Source organism: Nestor notabilis, unplaced genomic scaffold (assembly GCF_000696875.1).
Source record: "Nestor notabilis isolate BGI_N333 unplaced genomic scaffold, ASM69687v1 scaffold10857, whole genome shotgun sequence".
Taxonomy (NCBI): Eukaryota; Metazoa; Chordata; class Aves; order Psittaciformes; family Psittacidae; genus Nestor; species Nestor notabilis.
This window is the reverse complement of record NW_009937369.1, coordinates 111,724-124,232: the sequence shown is the minus strand read 5'-3', so window position 1 is coordinate 124,232 and position 12,509 is coordinate 111,724. Positions and strand designations below refer to the sequence as shown.

Here is a 12,509-nt window from a genome sequence, read left to right as displayed (position 1 = left end):
GCAAAGAAGTCATTAAGAACCTCAACCTTCAGTTGTCTGCTTAGTTAATAATCACATCTAATCAACAGAAATCAAATTTTCACTTCTGTTTTAATATAGGTAAGTTTCAGAGGCCTTTGAAGATCCAACTGGCACCTGTTTTGCCCTTTCAAGTGCTTTTCTATTCTGATGATGATAAAGTTGTTGAGAGTTGTGCAGTCTTCTTGATAGGCTCGGTGCCAGTGTCTCTGCTCCAGTCTTTCATTGCCAGTGTTTTATTTGCTTTGCAGGCCATTGCCAGTAATGGAGCAGGGCAGGTCAATTCACCCTCACCGATCCTTTCTGTAATCTCTTCTTGGCAGCTGTGTGGGACCACTATGACATTTTCTGCAGACAGTGCAAATTTTTAATGTTTTTCCCGCATTTAATTCCAAAACCACTGTTAGCCTCTGCCTTATCTCTTCTTCCTCCTTCTCCCCCAATTTTTCTGGCTGTTTGGATAGGGTATTGTTTCCCTCAGATACTGGTCCACAGGTCCCTGTGAAAATATTCCTGGTGTTATTTCTCTTTCAAATCACAAGTGGCCATTTTAAATTTCATTGATGATAACCAGTGATGTTTCTTCCCTAAAGCTCAGGAGCAATAGGCTTTGCTATTAATTATTACCAGACATGATGTAGAAATTCCTAAGAAGGATTCTGTGGCCTATATTGTGTTGAAATATTTGAACATGAGTGTTCTCTTTTGGGCTATTCATCCTTGTAGTATTCCACCACTTCTCGCTTATCACTTAGTTTATAATTATTTGACGCCTTTATCTCTCTTCTTTCATCCTAGCTGAACATATTACCAATATATATGCACAATACTCTCGCATTATTCTTTTGTGTGGAACTTTACCAAATGTTTTTGGAAGCTTTATATGTCTTTCACCTGACAATTTAAACACTTGCAGTGTTTAAATTATTTCATAGCTATAGAAAAATGAAAGAGAAGATAAGTAAGAAAAATCACTGTAAAAGAGAGACCTATTATGAAATTCTATTGAGGTTTATTTTATTAAAGACAAAACATTTGAAGTCTGACATTTTTAACCTTTGAGCCTTTTTACAATGCATACTTAATTGTGGCACCAAAAGCTTTTTACACACATTATGAAAAATTATACATCCAGGGGAAAAAAAAAAAGTAATCCCTTATTTTCTTCTCTATTATGTGTGCATATAAAGTATTTTTGCCCAAGAGTGCCTCTGTTATGCTCCATCTTGTCCACTCATTTTTCAACACAGACATCATCAGACCTTTCTGAGAAAGATCCGAGGAACACCATGTCCCTAGGAATGTTCATTCTCATGGTCAGAGTTTAATATTAAACTTTAACCATGAGATCTTGGGCTGTTGCTGCTGGGTTCATGTCCAGCATTAATCGTTATAGTTTTGGAGATAGCTCCCTCCTTCTTAAAGAGACTTTCTGTGACCCATGGTTCAGCCTTACATGGTAGTGAGTTCTGTACACTTTTGGCTTTATCATTTGTGAGCATCATTCTGCATTTCCCTGTGTGGTGAAGCAGGCTGAATTATCACACCTTAGAACCTCTTGTGCACTGCAGTGCACATGAAGCCTAAATAAGTGTCTCTTCTACCCCCTTGAAGTTCTCTTGGGCACCACTTCCTGAATGCATTCCATCCTTGGAGCTGCATTTTTCTCCTTCTGAACTGTGGGAATGGCTGCAGTAGTTCATCAAATCCAGCATTGTGTTTCCATTTAGTGTTTCCTTTAAAATCTATCAGTAGGAAATGCACATTTTCTCCCACCCCTGTACATTGCTTTTGTAATAGGTCAGTTATTTTTAATTTCCGGAAGGAGTACATGGAGGGAGATTTGTTAGTGGTCTTTCTCTTTGCTCCAGGTAAGGAAGGTTTATCTTGCCTTCTAACTCAACTGTATTAGATGTAATCACTTTGGAGTTGTGGGACGAACACAGTGTCTTCACTTGGCTCCTCAGCTATTCCCAACATTGTCAGAAGGACCTTGTGACATTAGCTCATAAGACATAACTGTTACCCATTACTTAAAAAATCCAAAACCCACAAGTAGCCCATTCACAGGAAAATATAACTTTCTATGTGCAAGCAACTGTTCATGTGAACCTCTATAGCTTTGAAGAGTATATTTTTGCTTCACAGGACGCTACAAGACTGGAAGATGAATCCCTAAGGGAAGAGTTACCACTCAGCAAGTTAGATTCACTGAGTACAAAATAACTTTCAAAATAGATGTAAAGTCTGTACCATAGCTGCATGATTTGTTTACTGTGCTCATTTATTCCATTCTTTAGGTTTGAGGACGGCACAGTCTCTTTTCTTGATATCATTGCTCTGAAACATGGATTTGATGTTCTGGAAAAACTCACAGGTCAGTTAACATAACTAATACTGAAGAATGAAGTTCCAGATTTATACTCAAGGTACAAGACTGATCATTTTTCCTTTCTAGATTTACTTGCCATGTTCAACAGTGTGAAGATTAGACTGCAGTGTAATTGCTTTACTCGGGTCTTATGTATTGGATTATTCCAGCCTAGTTTGGAAGAAAAAAACCCAAACTATACAGACTTTTCTCCACAAATGCACACATAAGACTTGAGTATATTGAACACATCCAGTCTACCTTACACTCAAAAAGATGAAATAGCAAAGTAACAGTAGAAAGTAGCTGAGTGGCTTCCACTGTTTGAGTATCTTTGAAGCTCTTAACATGGAGCAGTTTATTTACCTTTCCAAACATTTAGCCCTTCAACTTCTAGTGGCATTGAATAATACATCAGTGCCTGGCGTGACCAATGTGACGAGAGATTTGGTGCTTTGTAATTGGTGTTTTATCTCACCATCTTTTTCTCCCCTGCACACCATTGAGAACATTGGAGTTTTGCTGGTTATTTAATGTCTATCAAAGGTCCTCTGTTCCTTTTGAACTGAGATTATTGGCAATTATGCATATGCAACGAAGCTCTTGCAAGTTGTAGAAACACTTCACAATCCAGAAGGACTGCAGATTTGGTTTAAGCCACTTTATGCATATGTCTCGCACTTCCTTCAGTGCCAAAATGCTGTCAGATGTGAACCACTCCTGAATCTCACTTTTCTGTAGGTCCTGGAGTACTTGCTTTGCACTCCCCCAACACAAACAGTTATTCTCATTCTAGGTTGGAAATAGCATGGAGTAGAAAAAAAAAACAACAAAGTATTGTTGTTATTAATTGTGTCCTTCTGTATAATAAAAGCATTGCTGAAGTTCTTTTGGGATGCACTGTACCTGGATTCTACCAGTATAATTATTGAAGATGGGGAGGGAGACCATTAATGGAAAGTAAATCAGAGATTCAGTATTAGGCAGTGTTGTGAAAAAGAGAGATCTATTTCTGGGTCTGATATCATCTGACTAAATCTTTGGCCTCTCTCAACTTCTATTAAACAACAAGGCATATTTCATGCCAGAGTTACATCATGATATGTTTGTGTATTTAAGCCATTTTCAGGGGTCTTGCATCTATGTGATTTTTAAAATTAATCTTAGGTGGTATGTATTTTTCTTAGTAAATTATCATCAGTTTTACAAAAGGTGCATAATTTGCAATTATGTTACAGGCAGTACTTTAATTATAATGTCTGTTTAGGAAACATTAATTTTCTTCACAAGAAGATATGATATCTATTGAAAAAAAAATTAAAATATAGACTAGGTCTCCTAAAGATGATGAATTGAAAGTTGTTTTTAAATTCACTGGATGCTTGGTTGGTTGTCAGAGAGTAAAGGTTTTGTTAGCTTCCATAAAGGCGATTATATCACATAACAGCCAAAGCACCACAAAGTGTGGGATGCTAAATGGTGAGGCTAACTTCGATTTTTAACTTGGTCTTTGGGACTTTTGGCTTGTGTTTTGTCCTATAATAATTTTTACCATCCTCCAGTACATCAGGGACTAGTTGCAGCCAGTGATGGGATGTGGGGCAGCCTGCGTTTAGTGGTTTTGTGTAGATTCTCATGTGTGTTTTGTTTAAATTCTTAGGGTTATGCAAGTTATCCATTTTAGGGACAGAAAAGAATTTTCTCCTCAGTCAGATTGGCAGGGATTACTGAGGTTTCTTCTCCTGTATGGAGTTTGTGATTTCATTCTGCCATTGTCTGGGCATGTCAACTAAACTTAGACCACGGGTGTGATGTTTGTGAATTTTACTACTTTCATACTTGGTGCTGCTTTTGTTCATAATTTTAATGGATTTGTGTTTTTTCTTTTAAAACTCATAAGATTAAAGATGACATTAATAGATGTGTTCTGGCTTGTGACATATAGGTGTGTTGGAAGTAGATGCTCCATTTTGGCTGACATTTATGAAATTCATTTTGGAGGGAAATTCTTCCCTTGGTTTAAAAGAGAATGAATCATTGATGAAAATTTTACCTTCTTTATGCCACCTATTTGCCACAAGATGAACATTAACATAAAAGAAAGCTGGGCAGTTTGTACTAATATCGTCACCTAACTGCTCATAATTAACACCTTCTCTGACTGTACTTGAGGGAGAGTTATGGGTTGTTGATTTGGGTTTTTTTCCTCAGAAGAAAAGTTTGATGAGTTAACTAGGGAGAAGATGCTGCATCCACACGCTAAACACGAAAATATGGATACACTAAAGAGAAGGCATTTTAAATTCTGGCATCAGAAAAAAAAAGATTGACTTCTAAATGCAGAGGCAGTACATAAGAGCTTAAAATCCAAAATTATTATGATGCCCAGATAATGACACTACTGATATGTCAAAACCCAAAAATCTCACCTCTCCTTTCATGGATAGTGAGGTGACTGTTTCTTTTTTTTAAATTTCTGTCCCAAGATGAACTTGGCTTAGAGAACAAACTAGAAAGAAAGTTATTTATTTACTGCTAACAGCTCTTGCTGCTAGCATGTTACATCAGTCCAGGTTTTCATCTTTCTTTTGTGACTTGACTGATGCAAACTAGACATCATGTGTACTCTTGAAAGCAGAGAAGAACAGCTAGAGCATGATTTGAGAAGCTTTGAAAAAATGAATTGCCAGCAGAAATCCTGCCAAGGCTGCCTTAGCAGAGTTTAATCTGAATATAAGGTTTATTTCTGGAAATAAAAACTGTTTATATGTTTGGTTGGGTTTTTTTAATATGCATTTGCTCATATTGATGTGGATTGTATTCACAAACTGCCTAATGGGTGAAGAGGCCTTGAAAAGGACCAAAAACGTCAGTCATTCCTCAGACCTGTAAAGATAGCACAGGAAAGGTAGTACTGCACGTAACTGTCTTGGGAGTTTTTGCATAATACAGCTAGGCAGAAAAATATGCTTCTTGGGATCTAAAAGAAGGGGACAATGCCTTTATTAAAAGCTGAGCTGATGAAGAAAAAGTGCAGCACAGTTGACAGAAAATATACTTTTGGCAAGAGATAATTTTTCTGTGTTCAGACAAAATAGCAAGGCTTCTGCAGTGAAGGCATTTGATGGCACCCAGTGTTATTACAGGGGAGAAATTTGCAGCAGACTCCTTTCATGCTTGGGAGAGTTCTGGAAAGAGGAAGCTGGGGCAGCTAATAACTGGGGAATCCCCACAGGGGCTGTTTCACTGGGCTATGGCTTGCCAAGGCAAGAAATGGCAGGGAGTGTCAGTGTCCTACACTGACAAGCTTTTCACTCATCCAGCGATAACTGAGCTCTTGAGATCTGCACCTGTTGAGAACATCTCCTTTTGCAGAGCTGTGTACATTGGAGATCCCAAATATTAAAGACTGCAAGGAGAAACCTGAGGCAATTCTGTTTTGAGGGGTCTTATGCGTTTCCACAGGAAAAGATGCTGGAGTCACTGATCTCATTTTTCTCAGTAAGGAAGGCTTAACCCCACCCTGTTGGCAGCAGAAGAGTCTCTTGTATGCCAGTTAGTGCAGCCTGTGCCTTCCTTTCCTCTTCCATCCTTCTTTAAATTTGGAAGAACAGCATTTGTATGGGGAGTCTGGCAGCTTCTGAAGAGGTTAGTATTCTCAGTTACATTGTGTTGTGGGTCACAGTCTTAACTTTACTAAAGTCAGCAGAAATGCTGAAGAGCCAGTGAATTTAAAAGAACAATTGTTCTGGATTCTGAGGAGTGACGAGCTGCACTCCTACACTTCTCATTCCCAAACACAGGCTTTGAGACAGGAATATGGTCATTAGTTGCACATTCTTGTCTGTTTTCTGTCTCTGCTAATCCTTTTTTTCCCAGCACGGATTGGCAACACAGGGATGTGGGTGTCCCCATTGAGCTGGGTCTAGCTATAAATCAAAGTTGTTAATAACTTGATAAGAGTATAGTTTTCCCATATTGTTTGTTGTTCAGTTTCTTTGAGATAGTGGGTGGTGATCTAACAAATTTGATAAAATCCTGGCCAGCTCTCTCGCTATCACTGAAATCAGGAGGGGTATACAGTAGTACACAACCAGGAAAGCAAGATGGAAGAACATTTAATAAACTGCAGTGATTATTTCTATATCTATTTATTTAGTTCAAAAGGATCCATTGAGGAGGGGTATACAGTAGTACACAACCAGGAAAGCAAGATGGAAGAACATTTAATAAACTGCAGTGATTAATCTATTTCTATATCTATTTATTTAGTTCAAAATGATCCATTGTGTTCCTAACCAAGGAGATTGATGGTTTTTACAGTAGTACGGCAAATGACTAAGCAATCAGCATATGGTTTTTGTTACATTGTGTATGACTCCTACCTATCCCTGACTTAAACTGTGGATCCTCATTCCTATTCAGATCATCAACTGAACAAGGTTTTACTAATGTGAATAGTCTTAAATTTCTCGCAATTCTGTGTACCTTACCGAACACGGGATAATATATGAAAGGTATCATTTCTGCCTTATATCAGATGGTTTCTGGAAACTAAGCCCTGACCTAGTGATGAATCAGTACCTCTACAGAGTCATTACCTGCTCTTGTTCACTTTTATGTTTGCAAGAGATTGCATTTCACTGTGAGGACTGCATCCGTATGGCCACTGTTGTGAATGCTTCCATGAAAAGAAGGCTAGGGAGCTATATGGCCAGGGAGCTAGATGAGGTGATGAGAGACTTCAGTTTCTTTCCTCCGCTACAAAATTTACTTTGCTTTTATTAAATAATAGATGCTAATCTTCAGGGGAGCAGGGAGTGAGATGACTAAATGTATTTCCAGATCTACATTTAATGTCTGGGTGGGATGTCGTGGTTTAAGCCCAGCCAGCAACTTGGAACCACGCAGCCGCTCGCTCACTCCTCCCCCTTTTTCTTCCTCCCCCCGCTCCCGGAGGGATGGGGAGGAGAATCGGAGGAATGTAACTCCCACGAGTTGAGATAACAGCTCTCCAGTAACTAAGGTATAATACAAACCACTACTGCTACCAATAATAATGATAAGAGGAATAACAAGGGAAAAGGACACAACCGCTCACCACCCGCTGACCGATACCCAGCCCGACCCGAGCAGCGATCTGGGCCTTCCGGGTAACTCCCCCCAGTTTCTATACTGGGCATGACGTGCTGTGGTATGGAATCCCCCTTTGGCCAGTTTGGGTCAGGTGTCCTGCCTCTGCTTCCTCCTGGCTTCCCCTCCTCTCTGGCAAAGCATGAGACTGAGAAAGTCCTTGGTCAGAGTAAACATTACTGAGCAACACCTAAAAACATCTGGGTTATCAGCGTTGTTCCCAGGCTGAAAGTCAAAAACACAGCACTGCACCAGCTACTAAGAAGGAGAAAAAATGACTGCTGTAGCTGAACCCAGGACATGGGAGCATGTTGTTGTCAGCACCTCTATCTGAGTGACCATTCAGATTCCCATTGCAGTCAGTGGAACAGACAGTACTTCACTAACTTGAACCCTGTGACATTGTTTGGAAATTTAGGACAGGAGAAGTTAGAGCCAGCAATACCAGTTCTTCTCATTGCCCATTAAAGGAGCTTAGATGATTAGCTTAGTGTGGTATAGGACATTACTTTTACATAACTTTCCTGCTAATGCTCCCTTTGGGACTAGAAAGCTGGGCTGTCAGATTAGTCAAGGTGGAAATGCTGTTGTAGATTTTTTACCTTCCCTTAGATCCATGACTTGTATTGGGAAGGGCAGGTTCTACATTTCTTTTGTTTGAAATAAACCAGTAAAGCACAACAGGGAATGCAATGGAAGAACCCCGAGGAGCACAAGGGTTCAGCATCAGGTTTATATTTGTGAAACCCTTATCTGGCCATTACTCATTACATGAGTGATTTCTGATTTGCGATATATATTTCATGCTTGAAATCCAAGCTTTTTCAGGTAGATGTTGCTTTCCTTGAGAAGGAAAACACCACAGTCTCGCAACAGAAAAATATATCTTGCAAAGGCAAAAAAACTTCTGTCTCAAGAGTGAGAATGTCCCTGTTATGGTAAAATAGTCAAAAAGATGTCTTATACAAAGAGTGTGTATGTACAGCTGACTTCATAAGTCTGTGATCGTTTTCATTTTCAGATGACTGGTCAAAAGCGGATTATAAAGAAAGCTCAGTTGGTTCTTTTGCATCAAAAGAAGGTTGTTGGGACTGTGGTTAATTTCTTAGGAAAGACATGCTCAACTGAATACACATTTGCTAATGCCTATAGATGAAATTAAAACAATTAAGGAATAAGTATTACAAAATGAGCAAGTAGGTGAATGTCCTGGGTTGAGCAGTGGCAGTCATTTTTTCTCCTTCTTAGTAGCTGGTGCACTGCTGTGGTTTTGACTTTCAGCCTGGGAACAGCGCTGATAACACCGATGTTTTTAGTTGTTGCTCAGTAATGTTTACTCTGACCAAGGACTTTCTCAGTCTCATGCTTTGCCAGAGAGGAGGGGAAGCCGGGAGGAAGCAGAGACAGGACACCTGACCCAAACTGGCCAAAGGGGTATTCCATACCACAGCACGTCATGCCCAGTACATAAACTGGGGGGAGTTACCCAGAAGGCCCAAATCGCTGCTCAGGTCGGGCTGGGTATCGGTCGGCGGGTGGTGAGCGGTTGTGTCCTTTTCCCTTGTTATTCCTCTTATCATTATTATTGGTAGCAGTAGTGGTTTGTATTATACCTTAGTTACTGGAGTGCTGTTATCTCAACCCGTGGGAGTTACATTCCTCCAATTCTCCTCCCCATCCCTCCGGGAGCGCGGGGAGGAAGGAAGAGGAGGGAGGAGTGAGCGAGCGGCTGCGTGGTTCCAGGTTGCTGACTGGGCTTGAACCATGACAGTGAAGCAGTCTTATGCAACTGTCTGGAAGTACAGCCAAACACATACAATGTATTTTGAAGGCAAGTCTGAATTAATGGATGAAGCCTACCTTTTTTACTGTAGATACAGAATTTGTTCCCAGTTCTGCCTGAGGTAGCATTGTTAAATTTGTTACTTTCAATAAATAGCCTCCATCAGGAAAGAATGGGTGTAAAATCAAGTCTTCCAAGTCTTCAATAAAGGCTATAGGAATATTAACAGCAGCAAAGAGTAAAGGAACATGGATCCCCTGGTTCCTACACACGGATCCATCTTTGCCAGCACATGGCCAAAGGATATCTTGGAGAAGAAGTATTATCTGACTGCAATACCTTTCTCACTAGATAATTTTCTGTATCAAATATAGTTAGGATCTGAAGAATTGTCATTTTCAGTGCAAGGTTGTCATAAGTTGCTAAGTGATAAAGTCCTATGGGACTGTAGCTTTCAAAGAAGAACAGAAACGAGGGCTTTTAGACTTGGGTGCAGACCTTCCAAAGACTTTTGGAAAACAAATTGATTGATTTAGGTTAGGGTCCTTGTTATTTTTTGAATACCCTTTTAAAATGTGAAAAAATAAAAATCTTGTTCGGTTGTATTCTTAAGACCCGTATAAGAAATACTCAAGAATTGTCTCTGTGTAATTCCAGCTACAAACCAGAACTGAAAGGGAAATGGAAAATAAAATTATACATAAACTAATTCCATTAGATTCTAAACAATGTAATATGTTGCTAATTAATTCTGCCACATCTTGATACACTAACAAAGAAATAAAATGTTACCGTGTGGATGTTAATTTCCTCAGATGATACACGAACAGTTTTCTTACCAACATGTGTCTGGAAAACGAACCTTGAGAGGGTGGTGAAATAAATTTGGTTATACGCAGGGAAACTAGGGAGCAGCATTGCGGCATTTGCGGAAGAAGGTCTGGCTGGCATTAGGGGTGTGCAGACATCCCTCTTCAGATCCCAGGGTTCTAGTGTGTGCTTGCTACCATGGCAAGAATTACCTTATTTCATTTCTAACATTTTTAATTTCCTAGCTAACTGGATCCAGCTGTTTCAGCCCTTCATGCAACACAGAGATTTTATGCTAAATCCAAAGGGGCTAAATTAAAGCGAAAGGAAATTTGCATATTGTGTAAAACTCTACTTGTTCAGCAGATCCAGATTATACAGTGCTAATCACAAACACTAGATAGCGTAAATCCTCTTGAAGTCACCCTGGGGTTAAGTCAAATACTTTACACTCTTTGACACATACCCATGAAATATGTAATCAAGTCTGTTTGACGTCCTCTCCTAATTATGTGCGTGTATTTTAAGCAGATGCTTTTCCAGCTGATCTGTGCCTTTTGAGATCTTTTTTTCATTATTAATCAGAAAATCACGCTGTATGTTAACAGCAAGTACCAATTAGGAGAATCTAATATTAGTTTCTTTGCTTAGAAGCTGGGCTTTTGCAAATAAGACCATTGCCAAGTAACATATAGATGTAAACAAAATGTAAGAATCTCGGAATGCTATCCATCAGGGGCATAATTATTCTACCTTACACTGCAGTATTTCAGCCTAAACCTAAAATTTATTCTTCCACATACTGATTTTTTTGTTTGAGGAGAAATATTAAGTAAAGAAAGTTCTCTGTTGGACGTAGGAATGGACTGCTTGTTTTCACAACAAGTAGAATTTAAATGGTAAAAATATTTTTTCCCCCAAGACTCTACATTCATAACTTCTGTCAAGAAAATTAATACATAAGCTTTGCCTTTTGTGAATTCTTCTTACTTAGTGAGATGATATCAGGAGACACAATTAATACTTAATTAACTTGGGAGTCACTGATTTTTAAGTAAACCCCATTTTTATTGTGTCAATGTAAAAATAGTCTTCAGAAATTACTAATGACCTAGGTGGTTTTACCCCTACTCTTCAGTTGAAGGATGCAAACTGGCACCTGCATTTTGCCGATGTTTCAAACCAAGTATGTTCCTTTCAGTGTGTTTAGCAGAGACATCTACTGGCAAAATGATAACAAGCGTCCTCTTCCTCGGGTCTTACAGTGCCATTTCTTACACCTCTGAAGGGAGACCTGCTAATGTAGAAGTGAGTACTTTTAAGCTTTTAGATGTACTGGAGCATTAAATCTATTATTTCAGAAGAAGCATCAAGTAGTATGTCAACAGACACAAAATTAATTAAGGCAAAATGAATTTTTCCTATTGTCTCACTAAGGTTACTTCCTATTAATCTACTATACTACTTTTGGTGGAGATATGCATATCAGAAAAGGAGAGAATAAAAGACTTTATGATTTGCTGTAGATGAACAGGACTAATTTAAATATGGTTGGACTTGATGATCTCAAGGTCTTTTCCAACCTAGCTGGTTCTATGCTTCTATGTATTAATTATAGTTAGTCTCCACTGACTTTGATTCAGTCAATATAGAATGGAAAGAAAGAAATTACAGGATATAATCAGAAGAGCTATTCTGCCTACAGTGACTGGTTTCACGTCTAATGCTTGCTTTACACTTGCAGTTTGTTCTTTTTTTTTTTATAAACATCTGCCTCAGCTGTCACCTTTGCTGAGTTTTTAATGGCTCACAATATAGCTGTTCTAGACGTGGTTTCAACACTTGTATACACTAGTGTCGTGGTTTAAGCCCAGCAGGTAACTCAGAACCACGCAGCCGCTTGCTCATTCCCCACCTTATTCCTCCCTCCGCTCCCAGAGGGATGGGGAGGAGAATCAGAGGAATGTAACTCCCACAGGTTGAAATAACAGCACTCCAGTAACTAAGGTATAATACAAACCACTACTGCTACCAGTAATAATAATAATAATGATAAGGGAAATAACAAGGGGAGGGGACACAACCGCTCACCACCCGCCGACCGATACCCAGCCCGATCTGAGCAGCGATTTGGGCCTTCTGGGTAACTCCCCCCAGTTTCTATACTGGGCATGATGTGCTGTGGTATGGAATACCCCTTTGGCCAGTTTGGGTCAGGTGTCCTGTCTCTGCTTCCTCCTGGCTTCCCTTCCTCCCTGGCAAAGCATGAGACTGAGAAAGTCCTTGGTCAGAGTAAACATTACTGAGCAACAACTATAAACATCGGTGTTATCAGCGTTGTTCCGAGGCTGAAAGTCAAAACCACAGCAGTGCACCAGCTACTAAGAAGGAGAA

At 39.5% G+C, this 12,509-nt stretch overlaps 1 protein-coding gene across 1 annotated transcript in view; it reads left to right on the top strand.

The window, feature by feature from the left end:
* Positions 1–2,318: 2,318 nt before the first annotated feature.
* MOCOS (molybdenum cofactor sulfurase) overlaps positions 2,319–12,509 on the top strand; it is a gene marked incomplete at its 5' end in the record, with an annotated part of 91,560 nt that continues 81,369 nt past the window's right edge. The window contains one exon of the mRNA XM_010018805.1: positions 2,319–2,395. Within this exon, the coding sequence (XP_010017107.1) occupies positions 2,319–2,395 (77 nt within the window). The remainder of the gene's footprint in view (positions 2,396–12,509) is intronic.